The sequence below is a fragment of the Tiliqua scincoides genome, unplaced genomic scaffold (assembly GCF_035046505.1).
Source record: "Tiliqua scincoides isolate rTilSci1 unplaced genomic scaffold, rTilSci1.hap2 HAP2_SCAFFOLD_79, whole genome shotgun sequence".
NCBI classification, from domain to species: domain Eukaryota; kingdom Metazoa; phylum Chordata; class Lepidosauria; order Squamata; family Scincidae; genus Tiliqua; species Tiliqua scincoides.
Window position 1 is genome coordinate 1 of NW_027101659.1, and position 18,905 is coordinate 18,905.

Here is an 18,905-nt window from a genome sequence, read left to right on the forward strand (position 1 = left end):
ATGACCTCTGTTCCTCCTCTTTCCCTGCTTGCTGGATTGGGAAGGACAGAGGGAAAGAGACGGAATGTTTGGAGGAAGCACCATCCTCCTCTCCTCCATGGGGGCAGAGGAGGAGCAGTGAGAAAGGATGGCCCCTTGCCAATCTGCCGCTCAAGCTGGCCACCTCAGTCTCCCTCGTGGACAGGTCAGCCCTGGCCCCCTTTCACTCGGCCACCACGTTCATTTTATGGGCTGTGTGTGTGTTAATTTTGAGATGCAACTGAAACGGGTTTGCAGAGATCCCACCACTTAGCCTACAGTATATTCTGATCAAGCAGCTTCCCATAATCCTCATGTCTGTAATTTGAACATGTCTGTGTTGTTCACTAGTGACCCCTCTAAGAGGGTCTGTCTGTGCTCTCTACTCCATCGCCATGGGGAAGACGCTCTGGGACAATGTCCTTCTCCTTCCCCGTGCCTTCTCTGAACGGTTTGCAGCTCCTGCCTGACCGCAGCATCTCCTCTTTCTCCTGTCACAGCATGCCCCGATGCCCTCTTCAATGAACTGGTGAAATCCCGTGCGGCAAAAGTCATCAAGACCCTCACAGAGATCAACATCGCTTTTCTGCCCTACGAGTCGCAGGTGAGTCTCCAGGTGGGGGAGAAGGCCAAATTAGAGCTGGCAATTGGGGGGGGGGGTATGTTGCTGTAAATCTGTTTACATGAAGTGCTTGCTGCATTGGGGTCTGGAATCGAAGCCAAAGTCTGTCTCTCTCATATGCCCATTCATGGATTGGAGGGTGGATCCATGGATCTGGGGGGAACCCCCCCAGCGTACCTTACTTTTTATTTAGCAGTGTTGAAAATGCTGGTGTTCCTTCCAGCAACAAAGCAACATTCTTGCTGAACCAAAGAGTGACGTGTTAATGTTCAGTTGCAGCCCAATCCTATGGATGTCTACGCAGAAGTAAGTCCCATTAGAGTCAATGGTAGCTACTCCCATGAAAGTGTGGCTAGGGTTGGGCTGATAGTCCTGTAGTGTCCACACCACTGTTCAGTTCAGCAAGAACGTCCCTTTGTTTAAGGAAGACTTTCAACACTGCTAAACTAAAGCTAAGATAATGGGGTGTGTGTATGTAGGGGATTCTGTGTGAATAGGGTTCCCCTGTATCTACAGTTTCTGTATCTGTCTCTGTCTACTGTGTGTGTGAAAACTACAAATGTAACTCTGTTCTCAGTCCTGGCATGAGCTGTGAGTTGGTTTGCACCTGCCCTTTTTCCATATGCACTAATGCTTCATATACAGGTGGGCAGTGCCAACCTTGAGTGTGTGCTTGCGTGGGAGACGGTTGTGTGTGAGAGAAGGTCTAATAAGCATGGACAAGGAGCATTCGGAGAACTGGATTGTATCCAGCCTCGCACCTGACTTTGTCTATCTCTGCCTTAAGTGGCGTGGGTGGGTTAAACACAATAGGACAGCCAAGTTTCCCAGTAGAGAGAGAGAGAGCACTAAAGAGAACTCCTTCCTCCGTTTTCCTCTTTCAGGCATGAAATGAGGTGAAGGAAAGCTTCTGCTTTTGAGCTTCAGCTGAACCCCAGTTCTGGGTTTCGTGCAAGCTTGGGGTACTGTGGTTTGGCTGGGTAGTTTGTGGTTTAGCTCAAACCACAGTTAGGGAAAAGAAACCCTGGGTAGATCTTGGTTTATACGACTCAAACCATAGTTTTCAAGTTGAGATGTCAAATGGAACTGTAAAACCACCCTCTCCCCATCTCCCTTAGCCCATTGGAATAAACACCATTGACTTTCTCATCTCAGTAATGGTGAATGCGCCCCCCCCCATATTGCCCAGAAAGGGTGCGACCAAGTCAGGAATGCATTTTGGAAGGACTGGGGGAGCGCAGCTGCGCCTGCTCTGCACATACCATTTTCAAGCTCCCTGTGGCTGAAAGGAAGTGCTTCAGGGGGTCGTGCAGGCACTTGTGAGAAAATAGGAGATTTCATGACCTTCTCCTTTGGCGGGGAAGTTGCTTTTCTTCCTGACCTCTTGCTGACCGTCTTCTTTGATTACTTCTCAGTGCTTATCCTCTGGAGTGGACTTAACTCCCCCCTTAGTCCCACGCACAAGCTGCTCCCGCCCTCTTCTTCTTGCCGTTGGCTGTGCCTGTGGTCCGTCCCCAGAGGCGACCAGTGGGGGAGGACAGAAGCCTTGTCGCCATCTGCCGCACCTCCCGCTTTGGGGGCGAGGGGTGGGCTGGGGAAGCAGATGGCAGGCAGTGTTCCAGAGCCACAAATACCACAGCAACAGGTTGCTTTATGCCTCTGGCAAAATGAGCCTCCCTCCTTCTGAATACAGAGCATTGTTGCTCATTGTGAGCCAGTCTTTCTCTTGAAGCTGCTGAAATGAGTGGTGGCTTCTTTGCACACCCATTTTGGCCTGTGTCTGCCCGTGTGTTTACCGTCTTGTTCTTACGCCATTATTGTGTCCACAATTTCGGTAGCCTGTGCGGAGCTTTACAGAGAAAGTAATGCATTAATATGAGGGTAGGTCTCTGCCCCAAGGCACTTCCAGCCTTGCAGTAACTCAAGGGAGCAGTACATATTTAGCATGTATAAAGTCCACCAATTCCTTGGTGGCTGGCCATCGTGAGGATCTGGCTTCGGGTGCCAAAACAAAGCTGGAACCCGAATGGAGAAGGCTAAAACTGGTACAAGCCATTAGGGATGTAGTTGGATTTCAGGGTAGATGGCGAGGTGATGAACCAGAGTCAGCTGCTGTGACTTAGACCAGGGGTGCCCAAACCCTGGCCCTGGGGCCACATTCGGCCCTCAAGGCCTCTCAATGCAGCCCTCAGGGAGCCCCCAGTCTCTAATGAGTCTCTGGCCCTCCACAGATTTGTTGAAGCCCGCACTGGCCCAACACAACTGCTCTCAGTGTGTAGGCAACTGTTTGACCTCTTTTGTGAGCTGTGGGATGAGGGCTTCCTCCACTGCTTGCTGTTTCACGTCTGTGATGCAGTAGCGGCAGCAAAGGAAAGGCCAGCCTTGCTTTGTGCAAGGCCTTGAGCTATTGCAAGACCTTCACTCATTCATATAAGTTCATCTTTAATATATTCATTTATGTAAACTTATGCAAATTTTAAATGTAAATAAATTCTTTCTTTCTTTCCCCGGCCCCCGAAGCAGTGTCAGAGAGATGATGTGGCCCTCCTGCCAAAAACTTTGGACACCCCTGACTTAGACGGATGGGTCAACACAAGAGCCCGGGGATTAGTAGTGTCTGACGAGCTGTGATTAGATGGGCCAAGGCCACCTGATAGTAGCCAGAGCCAGGATGGTGCCTTTGCACAACACGTACAGAACAAACCTATTTCTTTCTAGTGCCGGTGCTGCAGATGCTCTTTCAGCCCAGGGTGTCACAAACGTACTATCCAAAGCACATCTTCCTATCCCTGGGAGTGCCACCATCACACTGGTACCAGACCCAAAGCAGTGCCCCACAGGGCAGTTGGGAGCTGTCCTGAGCAGCACAGGGGTGGGGTGGGGGCTGAATAAGGGCAAATCAGGGAGGGAGGTGCTGGCTTGCACTGCATGCTATTCCTTGAGCCTCTTCCTTGACACAGGGATTCTCGGACTTGTGCCAATGGATTTGCTGCGGAGATCCGAGTAGCTCCGCTGGTCAGTCCCGGGATCTGCACAGGGTAAGGGAACAAATACTCTCTTGGGGTGAGAGAGCATTTGTTCCCATAAGCCGTATAGAGCCTGCCCCTAACCAATGTTGGGCTGTGCGGGCCGTGCAGCTGTGCTGTACTGACGCTGGATAGGACTGGGCTGTTAGCCAGTCTTGCGAGGGGACAGTGCCAGCAAAGGAGTAGGCAGGATGCTGGTTGCCTGGCACCCTGATTTGAGGACGGCCCCCCCCCTTTCTGACACAAGCCCGTCTTGGCTAACTTTCTTCTCTGGTTCTCCCTGCCCTTCTGCCGTAGGTGTACTCCCTGGATTCTGGAGACTCCTTCCAGAGCTTCTACAGCCCTCACAAGGCCCAGCTGAAGAACCCAATCCTGGAGCGCCTTGCAGAGCAAATTGCCACTCTCTGTGCCACTCTGAAGGAATACCCGGCTGTCCGGTACCGAGGGTAAGTCAGGGACCAAGAAGCCACCTTGGGGAAGGGCCCTTGAGCCAGATTTGGTGCGTACCTATGGAATGTCTTCTTGGGATGAGGGTGTAACTGGGAACCAACCTGGGTTAACCATTGTGTTATGTGCAGAAGCCCTTTTGGGATTTGGAACTGGGTTTTCTTCTTCCAGTTATTCTGCTTTTTCTGTTCTTCTGTTGAATTGAAGCATATAAAGATTCAGTGGCATCTCCAGGGGATGTGGGGCTGCATCGGGGAGGGGGGGGTGACAGCACTACTTGCCAAAATTTTTAAAAACCTTGGCACTCTCAAACAATACCATTACGTTATGTATAAATTGATGCCTAATTTCATGCGGAATGCAATGAAATTGAACTGCTGTATCTCTGTTCTGTCAAAAGTTATAGCCCCCAAACCAGCAGGGCAGGGCGATGGTGTGTTTCCACACCCACTACCTGGGTCATTGCATCACCCACTGCATAGGTGGTGGTCCATCTTGGGGGTGACCCGCTGGCCTCCCGCACTAAGTGCGGCAAACCCTGGTGATGCCACAGTAAAGATTCCTAATAATAATAAATATATTGTACTGTGTATAAATTATATATAATGGACACCTTACAATAAATATGTAAAATACATTAAAATGTATTCTATATGAACATAATGAAATAGATCAAAATATGTTTTGTATAAAAATATAATTTTTTAACAAAATGAGTGGCTAGACTAGGCTTCAACGAATTCTCTAATGGGGAGCTCCTTAATTTGCCTTGATGTGCACTGAGTGCTTTATAGTAAATACATTTTTCTTGCCCCCCCCCAAATTTAAAAAGCTCTTATTGCCCACATCTTTGTGTGTGGCACACTTGGAAGTCTCCACAATTGTTTTCAGAATTGCAAAGTGTGTTTATGGCTTTTATGAGTAGCTTTGTCATTATTTTCATTGCATTTCATGTTGACATTGTGAGATCGCAGTGTGTTTTTTTTTCACAATTGTCTGGACACCGCCGTCCTTGGCATCAGTTGGTCTTAGACAGATGGCATCGCATGGCTGAAAGGACAATTGGCACCCCAGCTGATCTGCTGTCTCGGAGCGCCTTAGGCTCGCTCATGAATGAGTCAGCCTTGGGTGGGCCTGATTCCTTGTGGGGTTTATCACTGCGGTGTGATGAAAGACCTTTGTTGGGTGAAGAAGCCTCCCCTTCCCTTAAACCAACTTTCTGCCTCCTGCAGGGATTACAAAGATAACGCCATGCTGGCCCAGCTAATCCAGGACAAGCTTGATGCTTACAAGGCCGATGACCCAACCATGGGGGAGGTGAGTGGGGCTTCGGCATATACCAGATCCTCTGCACCGTGGCGCTGCAGGAGAGCGGAAAATGTGTGCACAATTGAGCATTGCATGTTCAAGTGAGCATTGAGCATTGAGAGTACTTACAGACAAATTTTCAACCAGAGTAGTTATTAGTATTATATATATGTGTATGTAATATATTATATTATTATATAAATAATAATAATAATAATAATAATAATAATAATAATAATAATAAAATAACTGGAAGGGATTGTCACTCCCGAATCGGCCTTTTCAGCCACACTAGATGCTGTGCCAGAACCACTATCCAGAGCGCAATACCATAGTGTTCCGAGACTGAAGGTTGCCAACAACAATTAAATAACTTTATTTTTACCCCGCCTTTCTCCCCGAAGGGACTCAAGGCGGCTTACAACAGGTTAAAAACAGATTAAACAACATAATTTAAAAACAGATAAAAGCATAATAACACATATCATAAAAACAGTAGTCAGATAACAAGTAGTAAAAAGCTAAAAAGAGCATAGAGCAGCAAGTCATAAAAGAATCAGGCCTGTAAAAAATTAAAAGATGTTGAAAAGATGTTAAAAAGGCCGAGAACTCAGAAGGCTTGTTTAAACAAAAGGGTCTTCAGGCCTCGCCGAAAAGTCTCAAGAGGGAGCCGTTCTTAAGTCAAGGGGAAGGGAATTCCATAGCGTTGGTGCCACTACTGAGAAGGCCCTATTTCTTGCCGCTGCCCCACGTACCTCCCTAGGCGGCGGCACTTGCAAAAAGGTCTTCTCTGATGACCTAAGAGGACGAGCCGGATTGTGCAGAGGTAGGCGATCTCTAAGATACCCTGGCCCAGAGCAGTATAGGGCTTTAAAGGGCTTTGGCAGTATAGGGCTTTAATATATTATAATTATAGTAATAAAAGCTGTTACAAAGCAACTCACAAAATAAAATGAATCCATCAGTGGTTTCCTGTCCCCAAAGGGCTCATAGTATTTAAAAAAAAATTCAGAAGAGACACCAGCAGAAGCTACTGGAAAAGGCACCCGGCTGGGGGGAGGGGAAGCACTGCTCTCCCCCTGCTAAATTTAAGAGGAGTTTTCAAATAGAGGGACTTGCAGGAGTGTGTGGCTGCTTCCACACAATACTCTTGGTGACCCCACTGGGACGCTGCTTGTCTGCGCATGTCTGGAAGCCCCACAATTAAATGGGTGCTTCCACTTTTCACTGTGGTGCAACGCTATATGATTCACTCATGCTATTTTCCCATGGTCAAGACCTCCCTGTAATGTGCGTTTGCAAGTAAGTCCCATGTGGGAAGGTCCCTGGTGACTTGAGAGATGTCTACTGCTTGTATTTGGGGAAGAGGGCTGAAAAATGTCGATCTTTGGGACTCCTTGCCACAGGATGCGGTGATGGCACCCAGCCCAGATGCCTTGAAAAGGGGACTAGACAGATTGCAGGGGGAAAAGTCCATCACAGGTTACAAGCCATGATATGGCTATCTTGTTGTCTTGAGTGCCCCCTGAGGCATCTGGGGGCCACCGTGTGATGCAGGAAGTTGGACTGGATGGGCTTTAGGCCTGACCCAGAGGGGCTCTTCTGATGTTCTCCAGAGTTCTGAAGGATATGGGCTTGAAGAAGGAATTTGGAGGAAGTTGGGAAGGAGCATCACATTAGTTTCAAGGGTGAAAGGGTGCAGTTGAGGAAGCTGGAGCCCTTCAGATGGTTGCTTCAGGAGTGTGGCAGTTAGAGAGAGACAAGACCGTGGAAGGGAAGAGCTTGGTTGGATTTAGGACTGGGCAGAAAATCAGAGCAAGGGTTTGGACTGACAGCAATGAGAGAGTTTCAATGGCATTGGCCTTGACTGTGTAGTATAGCCATTGCCTCTGAGAAGAGACACCCAATCTTTCAACCAGTGGGAAAACAAGTGTCACTAGTCCTCATTGAGGCAAAGAGGGACAGTCCGTTGAAGCTTCTCCTCCCCATTTCAGGGTCCAGACAAAGCTCGCTCTCAGCTCATCATCCTGGATCGCGGCTTCGATCCCAGCTCCCCCGTGTTGCACGAACTGACGTTCCAAGCCATGAGTTACGACCTGCTGCCCGTTGAAAATGATGTGTACAAGTAAGGGACTTTTGGCACAGCTTGTTCCAGCTGCAGTGTGTCTTCTTTATTTAAAATAATTTTTAATTCAATTTGATTTTGTTGTATGGGGAGGTTTTAAAAATTTTCCTGCTTTATCATGTTGCTTGTAGCCTTGACGTCATTTCTGGTGGGTGCCAACAGGTTGTCATCCTAAAAAGTGGGCTGCGGTGCTAAAATGTTTGAGAGTCACTGTGCTGCACCATCCTGGGGGTGAGGCCAGTGTGTGGAGGACTTATCGATGGTTGTTACTCACAGTAATGATGTGTAACTATCCATTGTGTCTCTGAGTACCAGATGCCAGGAGTAGACAGCAAGGGTGGGCTATTGCATTCTGGGCTTCCTGGAAGGATCTGGCCATTCACCAGGCTAGTTAACCCTTTGATACAGGATGATCCCTTGGGACTTGGTAAGGTTTTGATGTGTGAGGAGCTCCCCAGGCCAACTTGCTGGCATCTGTCTGCCCAGATGCGTGCAGGTTCTTGAAGACCCAGATGGAGAAGAGTGTTGTGTTTGCCTCCCTGAGCAAGACCACTGACTTCTTCTCTCTTTGTCCCCCTTCCCAGGTATGAGACCAGTGGCATTGGAGAGGCTCGTGTCAAAGAGGTTCTGCTGGATGAGGACGATGATCTCTGGGTGGCCTTGCGCCACAAGCACATCGCCGAGGTGTCCCAGTAAGAGCTCCTCTCCTCTCGTGTACCCTCCCTCCAGGGCACAGTGGCCACAGGATAGAACAAAGGGGAAGGGTCTTCTCCCGAGTCCCTTTAGCTCCAGATTGTCAGCAGCTCTGCAGAACTTCAAATGGGGGTCTTTCACAGGCCTGCATTAAACTGGAGGGCTTCTGCAAGTGAAGCTAGCGCTGTGCCACTGAGTTACAGCCCCTTTCCAAGCTGGAGATGACTCTGTGTGGGAGAAGGCCTAAAGCTCAGTGGAAGAGCACCTGCTGTGCACGACAAGTTCTGACCTTGGCACCATGTCCAGAATCCTCCACAGCATCTCCAGCTGGGCTGGGTGGGGAAAACCCCACCTGGAACTCTGCAAAACCACTGCTTGCCTCAGTGCCTGGGGCCCTGGAGAGCTTCTGCTGGTCATGCTCAACAGTGGATGAAGTTGGATCAGGCCTGACTTGGTACCAGCAGAGGCTTCCACTGTGTGCTTTGTCCCTGTTGGGCAAGATGGTGAAAGGCGCCTTGGGTTCGTTTCTAGGGGCTCTTCAGCTTCCTGTTAGTGAGAAACGGGGCAGGGGAGCCAAGGAAAAGAGGCCTTGTGAGTTGACACAGTGCCACAAACACAGCCCCACACGGGTGCCCTGCCTTGCCTTGCAAAGTCCCCCACTGCCCTTATGTTGCGGGGAAAGGTGCCGTCTAGGGGACAGCTCTACCCTTTAGGAAATGAGCATGAATTATATCAGCTGGGGAGGGAAAAATATCTAGGGGGAAGGGTTGTGGCTGTTTAGGCAGCCCTTAGGGTTAGGGTTAACCCATGTTGCTGAGTTAGGGTTAGGGTTGCTGGGTTAGGGTTAACCCATGTCTCCATGTTGCTGTACCTTTTGGCTCCCTTAGAATGGCGTCAGGTGCATTGGGGTGTGTCTGGAAAGGCTGTATTTTACATAAGCTACTGGGCACTTCCTTGTCTGAGGGGAAGGGGGGGGCAACAACAAAGTCCCAAATCAGGAACGACTGGCTGGACCCTTTGTCCATTCCAGGGAGGTCACTCGCTCTCTGAAGGACTTCTCCTCCAGCAAGAGGATGAACACTGGCGAGAAGGTAAGGCTTCTTGTGAAGTTTCTCACTAGAGCTGGTCAAAATCAGGGGGAGTGTGACGGCAGGAGAGAGCAGGCAGAGGGCTGGGATGTGGGGAAACCCCACTGAAGTTGGGGGAGGGAACTGACCAAAGGACTGCCTTGGCTGCTGTTTGAACAGCGCAGGCTGGAGTCGAAACCAAATGGGGGCAGCAGCAGCATAAACTCCTGAGTCAGTTTTTAAATCCATTCTCCAGGCTAGTAGACTATCCTCTGAGCTGGTCGACAGACTTCTGGGCACCTCAAAGATCCCGTCCCTATTTGGTGCCCTCCTATCCTTTCCTGTCACCGTGAATGGTGAGCTGGGTGCTTTCTGAAGCAAGCAGGAGAGCGAGGATCAGCCCCTGTCATTTGTCCCTTTCAGACGACCATGAGGGACCTCTCCCAGATGCTGAAGAAGATGCCCCAATATCAGAAGGAACTCAGCAAGGTGAGTTCTGGCGATAGGCTGTGACCCCACTTTGGGACCAGAATTTGACCAGAACCTGCGGGTGTTTATTTACCATCACGTAATTAATGCGTGGAACTCTTTGCTGTAGGATGCTGAAGGCTTAGATGCCTTGAAAAGGGGATTGGACAGAAAGTCCATCACAGGTGATAGTCCCGTGCCTTGTAACTACGGGTTTCAGAGGTTGCCTCTCTCCGAATGTGAGATACCAGGGAGTGGCACGAAGATACAGGGAACCTGTGGTCTTGTGTGCTCCCAGAGGCATGTGTTGGGCCACTGTGAGGTGCAGGGAGCGGCATTAGGTGGGCCCTGGGCCTGATCTGACAGGGCTGTTCAGCATGAATGCTTCATGGGGGGAGAGGTTTTAGGATTGCAAGACTGGATCTTCAAAAAGGTGCTTATCTGTTGGGGATTCTGGGTGGTGAGAAGGCATCAACAGTCCATGACAAAAGGTGGTCCTGCAGTCTCCCACCCAGCTACTGGCAGCCTTGCCCCTTCAGGAAAGTGATGGTAGCAGGAGGCCAAAGGCTGTGCCCCAGGGCTGTGTGTTGTCTGGACATTCTTTCCCCAGGGATGCCCCTCACAATCGGGGACCCTTGAGAGGTTTGTTTTGCCGTGCCGTCCACATGAATAGCTGTCAACCAGACTGGGCCTGAGAGCACTGTATTGAACTGGCACTGAAGGCAGCTGCGTGGAAGGGACCCACATTATCACCTAGTCCAGGGGTCTCCAAACCCTGGCCCGGGGGCCAGATTTAGCCCGTGGCAAGCCTCTATCCGGCCCATGGCCAGCCTCTTGTCCCCTGAAAGCCTCTGGTCCGCTTGGCCGAACATGACTGGAACTATGCTCCAGTTGCATAGTTGCATGGTTGCATCTGGAGAGTGTTCTAAGGGCCAGAGGGATTGAATGAATGAGCCCATTCGTTCATTTAGTCACTCATCTAAGTTCCGTCTCTAATTTATTTATATAAATTTTATATTTTAATTTTTTTTCTGTCAACCTTCAGTCTCGAAAGACTCTGGTATTGTGCTCTGAATGGTGGTTCTGGCACAGTGTCTAGTGTGGCTGAAAAGGCCGATTCAGGAGTGACAATCCCTTCCACACCGGGAGCAAGTGCAGTCTGTCCCTGGTCTGTCTCCCTGGCTATGGGCCTTCCTTCTTTGCCTCTTTGCCTCAGACTGTTGGCCAAGTGTCTCTTCAAACTGGGAGAGGCCATGCTGCACAGCCTGCCTCCAAGCGGGCCGCTCAGAGGCCAGGGTTTCCCACCTGTTGAGGTCCACTCCTAAGGCCTTCAGATCCCTCAACACCGTGCCAGATATTTGATGCAGCCCTCTGGCTGAAAAATTTGCAGACCCCTGATCTAGTCCAGCCCCGCCTGAAGCAGGGAATCCTTCTAGAGCATCTCCAGCAGCTACTTGACGATCACCAGTGTGGGAGAGTCCTCCACCCCCCTCTGCAATCTGTCCCACTGCCGAACCACCATCCAGAATTTTTCCCATGTCCTACAGGAATTTCCTCTCTTGCTGTTTGTACCCCTTGGATCTAGTTCTTGACTTTTTCATTTAGTTAATGCATGACCTGGATTCTTTTCTGCCCCCTACAGTATTCCACTCACCTTCACCTGGCTGAGGACTGCATGAAACACTACCAAGGCACCGTCGACAAGCTTTGCCGAGTCGAGCAGGTAAAGAGCACCCAGAAACCACATTTTTTTTCCTTTCAGATTGTAAATCATCTTAGAATTTGGCAGAGTCTATGAACAGCAGCTGGCCCCATTGCTGAGGCCTCTGTTTCTCCATCTCCCTGTAGCCACGCCGGGTCACCTTTCCTCCCCATATATATACATACATATTGGCAACCTTCAGTCTCAAAAGACTCTGGTATCGCGCTCTGGATGGCGGTTCTGGAACAGCGTCTAGTGTGGCTGAAAAGGCCGATTCGGGAGTGACAATCCCTTCCACACTGGGAGCAAGTGCAGTCTGTCCCTGGTCTGTCTTCCTGGCTATGGGCCTTCCTTCTTTGCCTCTTTGCCTATATTTCAGAGGGATTACAGTTTTCTCATCAGCCCCCAATGGGGACAGATACGTGCCAAAAGTTTCCATGTTATGGCAGAGGACAGTTGCCTGCTATCTCAGGACATCAGGACTTACCCTCATTGCTCTTAGAGTTTTCTTCCCCACTCCTTCCCCTAAAGTCAGAATGCCATGTGCAAAGGAGGGCAACAGGATGCAGGTCTCTTGTTATCTGGTGTGCTCCCTGGAGCATTTGGTGGGCCGCTGTGAGATACAGGAAGCTGGACTAGATGGGCCTGTGGCCTGATCCAGTGGGGCTCTTCTTATGTCCTTATGTTCAGCTGACAAGTTTGGGCACCAGGATACAGGTCTCTTGTTGTCTTGTGGGCTCCCTGGGGCATTTGGTGGGCCACTGTGAGATACAGGAAGCTGAACTAGATGGGCCTTTGGCCTGATCCAGTGGGGCTGTTCTTATGCTCTTAAAGTCTTCTCATGCTCCAGACATGGAGAGTGGTGCTCTTTTGTTTTGGAAACTTGAAACATTTGGAGCCCATTTTGTATGCATGCATGCGCGATATCCCCTCCCTAGAAAACAGGGTCTTCTCTCTGGTAGTTCCCCCTTGTAGAATTCTCTGCTGTCTTAAGGCTCCACCAGATCCATTACTTTTGTTCTTTAATGAGATTGATACAGACCTGCACCCCTTAGGCAAACGTTTAGCCTGTTCTTAAACTTGGGAGGTGCATTTGCTTGCTGACACCTTCTGTTTTTCTGTTGAAAATCTGCCTTTGTCCCTGCTGCTAGTTTGTTTTTTCCCCCTTTAATTTGTGTGAGCATGTGTGTGTTTTCAAAATTGTGGTCTTCTAGGGCTATACAGAGTTTGACAGCAAAATATTTTTGAGAAGAAGTGGGGTTGCTTTTTCATACTTGTTCTTTGTAGCTTCTTATCCAAATTTGATGTTGTGAAGGCATTTAAAACATGCACACCAGAACGCATTCTGTCCAGGGGCTTTTTCTTGATCTCAAGGAATCTGTGATCACATAGACCGGTGTTTCCCCAACTTTTTCAACTGGTAGCTCCCTTAACCTGTTGGGCCTTGACTGTGAGTCCCTGTCGTGGAGAAGGAAGAATTAGGGTTATTTCACTTTAAATATCAGATATTTTTTTCTCTCTTGATGATTGAGCCTATAATTAGGAACTTAAAAACATCTGTGAGGCTAAAGGGGATGGAAGACTTACTTATAAAGCCTCCCCTAGTTAGTAAGGAAGGATTGAGATTTCTTGGGTTCTGCTGAGCTCTTGTTAATTCCTACTTGGAGTGTTTATGCTGTAATGTTTGTATGGCTTGTTATTACTTTGTGGCTTTTTGATACCATGCACTTTGTTATATGGAAATAAATTACCCTTTTGCTATTAATGCGGGAGGACTTTTGGGTTCATTCAGATCTAGACTGGTTAGTATTTTAGTTAGTTAGTTAGCTGAAGACCCTTATAACCACATGGTTGCCTGTGTAGCAGAAGGGGGCAGGTGGCGTGTGTGATGCCCCCCCCATTAGGGCTACAATCCTATACATTGTATGGGGTGTGAGGTTTTTCTCAAGGGCAGCTCCCCTAGCTGGTTTCCACAGCTCTCTTGGGGAACCGCGGCTCACAGTTTGGGAACCACTGATCTAGACCAGGGGTGCTCACTTTTTTGGCTCGAGAGCTACTTTGAAACCCAGCAAGGCCTGGAGATCTACCGGGGGGAAGGAAGCGTCTGACAGACACCCCCTTTAATGTATGGGGCCCCTGCTGGAGTCTAGTCAGTTTCGTCAGTTTTGTTGCTGCCTGCCTGAAGAGCAGCTAAAGTGTCAGTTTCAGTGTCAGTTTAGTGTCAGCTAAATATGTCAGTTTTGTCTAGTCACTAGATGAAACTGACATATTAACAGTTTGGAGAGACAGGGCTCCGGGATCTACTCATTTTGCCTCGCGATCTACCGGTAGATCATGATCCACCTATTGAGCACCCCTGATCTAGACCATGTGAAGATGTTGTGTTCCCATGCAGTCAATTAGATTTGACTTCAAGACAGGATGACTAGATGTCATAACCCCAAAAAGATGACCAGGCAGCCCAAAATGTAGGACATTCAAGAAAAACGTAGGGCATGACAAAAGCTAAACACACTCGCATATTGATTTCATGTGGTTAAACACTATGGCTGCAATCCCAACCACACTTTCCTAAGAGTAAGCCCCACTGAACAAAATAGAACTTACTGCTGAGTAGACCTGGTTAGGCTTGTGCCCTGTATTACTTATTATTAAATTTGGCTGCTGTTTTTGTTTCGGAGAATGAAAACAAATGGAAAAGTGAACCATATAAAGAATATTTATTTGCTGCTTTTCAACAGAGTAGTTCACAAAGCGGTTTATTTAGAAACAAATCAATAAATGGTTCCCTGTCCTTAAAGGGCCCACACTCTTATAATAATAATAAAAAAAACAGATACAGAAGAGACACCAGCCACAGCCCCTGAAAAGATGCCACATTGGGGTGAAGAGGGACAGTTGCGCTCCCTCTGCCAAATATAACAGGAGCATCCCTTCAAAAGCTGTCTCTTTGCCCAGCTAACAAGGCAGAAATAAAATGAAGAAAAATATGGGATTTGGAAGCATGTGGTTGGCAACCTTCAGTCTTGAAAGACTATGGTCTAAGCCTACAGCGCCTGGTATTCCCAGGCAGTCTCCCATCCAAGTACTAACCAGGCCTGACCCTGCTTAGCTTGCGAGATCATGGTATAAGCTTACAGCACCCGGTATTCCCAGGCGGTCTCCCATCCAAGTACTAACCAGGCCTGACTCTGCTTAGCTTCCGAGATCAGACAAGTTCCGGCATGTGCAGGGTAATAGCTCCAAGCACAACTTGGCCCTAAAATTGGAGCAGTCTCCATTTTCAGTTCCTGAATATCCTTCTCTGAGCGTCCCTCTGTGGTGCAGGCTGGTGACATGTTGGTGGACGTTCTGATCCCTGTAGGACCTGGCCATGGGGACTGATGCAGAGGGGGAGAAGATAAAGGACCCCATGCGGGCCATTGTCCCAATCCTGCTCGATGCAAATGTCACCACCTATGACAAGATCCGGATCATCCTGCTGTATATCTTTCTCAAGAACGGTAGGAGCGGCAGCCTTCCGGGAAGGGGCGGGTGTGATGGCGAAGAGAAGATGCGTGGAATGAATGCGGGCAGAGCTCGCAGGATCAGGACTACGTAGACCCTGGTGTGTTTGTGTAAAAGAGCTGGCTAACTCCTTCCAGCGCACGTCACAGGCCAAATCCTCAGAATGCTTCTGAGCATTGATAAAGCAGTTTTGAAAGCCGCCTTGACATGACTGTAAGCAAAAGGGCCGTGTGGTGTCCGTCAGAGACACACACGTGCTCCCGCACTTTAAGACACCACACAGAGTAGTAGTTGGCAACCTTCAGTCTCGAAAGACTCTGGTATCGCGCTCTGAATGGTGGTTCTGGAACAGCGTCTAGTGTGGCTGAAAAGGCCAATCCGGGAGTGACAATCCCTTCCACACCGGGAGCAAGTGCAGTCTGTCCCTGGTCTGTCTCCCTGGCTATGGGCCTTCCTTCTTTGCCTCTTTGCCTCAGTCTGTTGGCCGAGTGTCTCTTCAAACTGGGAAAGGCCATGCTGCACAGCCTGCCTCCAAGCGGGCCGCTCAGAGGCCAGGGTTTCCCACTTGTTGAGGTCCACTCCTAAGGCCTTCAGATCCCTCTTGCAGATGTCTTTGTAAAGAATCTCAGAAGGACCCAAACCAAAGTTGCGTTTTTGGGTGATTTTTTAAATCAGCGCATATGAGTAATCTAGATGAGGGGAAAGGACACAGCTGAAAGGGGATTGGCAGTGGCGCATGTGCAGTGCATCCTGCAGTTGGGTAGCACTTTGGAGGCTTCTTCAAAGCAAGGGAATGTTTGTTCCCTTACGTTGGAGCTGCACTGCCCTTCTGTCAGTGCTGGAAAGTGGGTTAGGATTGTGCCCTAAGTTTTTCAGGAAGCCTCACTGTGGCGTGTAGCGGGCCCCTCGCCCTCCTCCCCTGTGGAGTCATTCCAGGCAGGGGAACAAAACTGAGGCGAATTCGTTTGTTTTGCTTCCTCAGGAATGGGGCCACTCGCATGCCGTGGCGAGGCTCCCTGCAAAACTTAGTGCTTTGCACCCCCTCTAGCCACACCGCTGACCAGAGGCAGTAACAAGGCGGCCTTTGTGACACTATACAAAACAGGAAATTTTAAGGAGGGACGTTGCAAACTCCAAACACATCCATTCATCTCAGGAACAGGATCGTGCACTTTGGGATTCTGAAATCCAGGGAGAAAATCAGATGGAGGCAGGTTTTGGGAGGGTTTGATTTGGGTCTGGAAAACACGGAATCTCTGGTGTTTGCAGGCATCACTGAGGAGAACCTGAACAAGCTGATTCAACATGCCCAGATTCCGCCCGAGGACAGCGAGATCATCACCAACATGGCGCACCTTGGAGTCCCCATCATCACAGACGTAAGTCCTGGCTGCGGGTTCACCACCTGGCCAAGCAAACCTTAGGGTGCCGAAGCGTGTTGGTGTGTGAGGCTCTCGGGTGTGGTGGAAAACCCACACTGAGTATTGTCTCCCCACAAATGCGTCTTGTGCCTCTGTGCGCAGTCCACCTTGCGCCGCAGGAGCAAGCCCGAGAGGAAGGAACGCATCAGCGAGCAGACCTACCAGCTGTCCCGATGGACCCCAGTGGTGAAGGACATCATGGAGGTGAGGCTGAAAACAAACTGGCTCAATGTTTTGCCCGTCACCCTTTTATTTTATTTAGTCGTTCACGTTTTATGGAACACCCTTCCTCCAAGGAGCTTGGGGTGATATATGTGGAGCCTTGCCTTCCTGGTTCATAGCAGCCTCATTCAATGGGCAGACCCAGGTCAAAGGGGTGGCAAGAGGATGCAGGGGTCTCATGTGCTTTTAAAGGCATCTCGTGGGCCGCTGTGAGATACGGCGAGCTGGACTGGACGGGCCCTTGGCCTGATCCCGCAGGGCTCTGTTATGCTTCTGTCCCAGGAGGAGGCAGAGGTACTGGGATTAGGCAGGCCACCAGGAGGATAGAACCCTGCAGGAAAGGGCTCTTGGCTGAAGGGCATTCTCTTCCTCTGTTTACTCTTCCACTCCCTTGCGGTCCAATCCCTCTGTTGGGAAATGAAACCCCCTGTGGCTACCTGCCTGGAATGGAAGCAGAGCAGGTCCCCATCGTGGGCAGCTGGGCTCAACAGGAAGTGGTGGTGGCCAAGAGCAGCCCGTGGGGAAGAGCATGTGGGGAAGAGTCAAGGTTCACTGCTCTGCTACCCTTGCCTGTTGGTGGACGGGTGACGGAAGCCTTTGTGTGTCTCTCCACGTCTCGGTGGCGTATAGGAAAACGTCCAGCAAGGAGACTGCAGTAGGCATCCCTTCTCAGCTTGAATTGTTCTCTTTCCAGGATGCCATTGAGGATAAACTGGACACCAAGCACTACCCTTACATCTCCACCCGATCCTCAGCCTCCTTCAGCACTACAGCGGTCAGGTAGGAAGAAGGTGGCTCCTCTCGACTCCAGGGCGGCGTGAACCTTAAGGCAGATTTTGGGCTTCTTCTGCTTGTTCCCCGTTTTAGTGCCCCCTTGTCCTGGGTTCCCTCTGCCAGGCTCAGAGGGTGAAAATTGCACGGAGGTGTTTGTCATTGGCCTGCAACCCAAATGTGTGGAGAGAAAGCAAAGCGAGCAGAATAGAATCCCTTATGAAACTATAGAGAGAAGAAGAGAGATGCCAGGCAGGAAGAAAAGTAATAGTAGTACAGTCAGACGTCTTGTGAACTTTGCACATGTTCAGAGGATGTACACTGAGCACAAAACAAGAGGAGGAGGAGATGGAGACAGCCTGAAACTATTGAGATGCCCGGACACAATCCATCAGGGTCCTCTCCGTTGTGTGCTCACCCATCTTTCTGGACTGGCACACAATTAGAACTGAGTTCAGGATCTTGTTGGCTGCCTGGGAGCCTGTCAGGCTTGTTAAAGTGAGGGTTCTCCTGCGAATGAATAATTAATAATAATAATAATAATAATACAGGTATTTATATACCACCTTTCTTGGTCTTTATTCAAGGCGGTTTACATAGGCAGGCAATGTTTAAATCCCCGTAGGGATTTTTACAATTGAAAGAAGGTTCTATCTCTCAAGAACCACAACATTCAGATGTTTCTTTCTGATCTGGTCGCACATTCTGGCCTCCATCCTCCCACGCTCTTAACTCGACTCAGCTTGTCAGCTGCTTCAAGGTCGCACGGTGCCGGTGGCCTCGAACCGGCAACCTGCGGATGTTATCTTCAGGCAAAAGGAGGCTCTACCGTCTAGACCAGACCTCCTGCCCATGTTCTTGGTATTGACTGTACCGTTTTTATTCATGGCTGCCCTTCTGTGCTGGTCTTGCTCAGACTGTTTGCAGGAACAGCTTTGACTGGACTGGCTGTATGGCAACCCTGAGAGTGTAGACTTGGAGATCAAGATGGGGGGGGGGGCTGGAAAGGATTTCCTGTTTTCTTCTTCATGCTCCCAGCTACCCCCGCCCCCACTGCTTTTGAAGCAGTTCTGCACTTAATCCCACAAAATGGTTTATAAAAAAAGAAGTTGAAGAAGGGTCATAAGAAATATATATGTGGTGCTTTAATTTCCAAAAAAAGAAGGCATGCAGCTTGTCTGAAGGATGGGGTGGCACAAGACAAATTGGGTGGGCCACTGTGAGATACAGGAAGCTGGACTAGATGGGCCTATGGCCTGATCCAGTGGGGCTGTTCTTATGTTCAGCTGACAAGGGGGGGGCACCAGGATGAGGTCTCTTGTTATCTGGTGTGCTCCCTGGGGCATTTGGTGGGCCACTGTGAGATACAGGAAGCTGGACTAGATGGGCCTATGGCCTGATCCAGTGGGGCTGTTCTTATGTTCAGCTGACAAGGGGGGGGCACCAGGATGAGGTCTCTTGTTATCTGGTGTGCTCCCTGGGGCATTTGGTGGGCCACTGTGAGATAC

At 49.6% G+C, this 18,905-nt stretch overlaps 1 protein-coding gene and 1 pseudogene across 1 annotated transcript in view; one reads left to right on the forward strand and one right to left on the reverse strand.

The window, feature by feature from the left end:
- Positions 1 to 64: 64 nt before the first annotated feature.
- The window catches only part of LOC136636070 (syntaxin-binding protein 1), a 30,467-nt gene continuing 11,626 nt past the window's right edge, over positions 65 to 18,905 (forward strand). The window contains exons 1-13 of the mRNA XM_066611091.1: positions 65 to 117; positions 478 to 622; positions 3,964 to 4,112; positions 5,346 to 5,430; positions 7,416 to 7,546; positions 8,131 to 8,238; positions 9,270 to 9,330; positions 9,730 to 9,795; positions 11,417 to 11,497; positions 14,841 to 14,979; positions 16,253 to 16,362; positions 16,507 to 16,608; positions 17,321 to 17,406. Coding sequence (XP_066467188.1) covers positions 65 to 117; positions 478 to 622; positions 3,964 to 4,112; positions 5,346 to 5,430; positions 7,416 to 7,546; positions 8,131 to 8,238; positions 9,270 to 9,330; positions 9,730 to 9,795; positions 11,417 to 11,497; positions 14,841 to 14,979; positions 16,253 to 16,362; positions 16,507 to 16,608; positions 17,321 to 17,406 — 1,316 coding nt within the window. The remainder of the gene's footprint in view (positions 118 to 477; positions 623 to 3,963; positions 4,113 to 5,345; positions 5,431 to 7,415; positions 7,547 to 8,130; positions 8,239 to 9,269; positions 9,331 to 9,729; positions 9,796 to 11,416; positions 11,498 to 14,840; positions 14,980 to 16,252; positions 16,363 to 16,506; positions 16,609 to 17,320; positions 17,407 to 18,905) is intronic.
- LOC136636071 (5S ribosomal RNA) lies at positions 14,608 to 14,724 on the reverse strand (annotated as a pseudogene).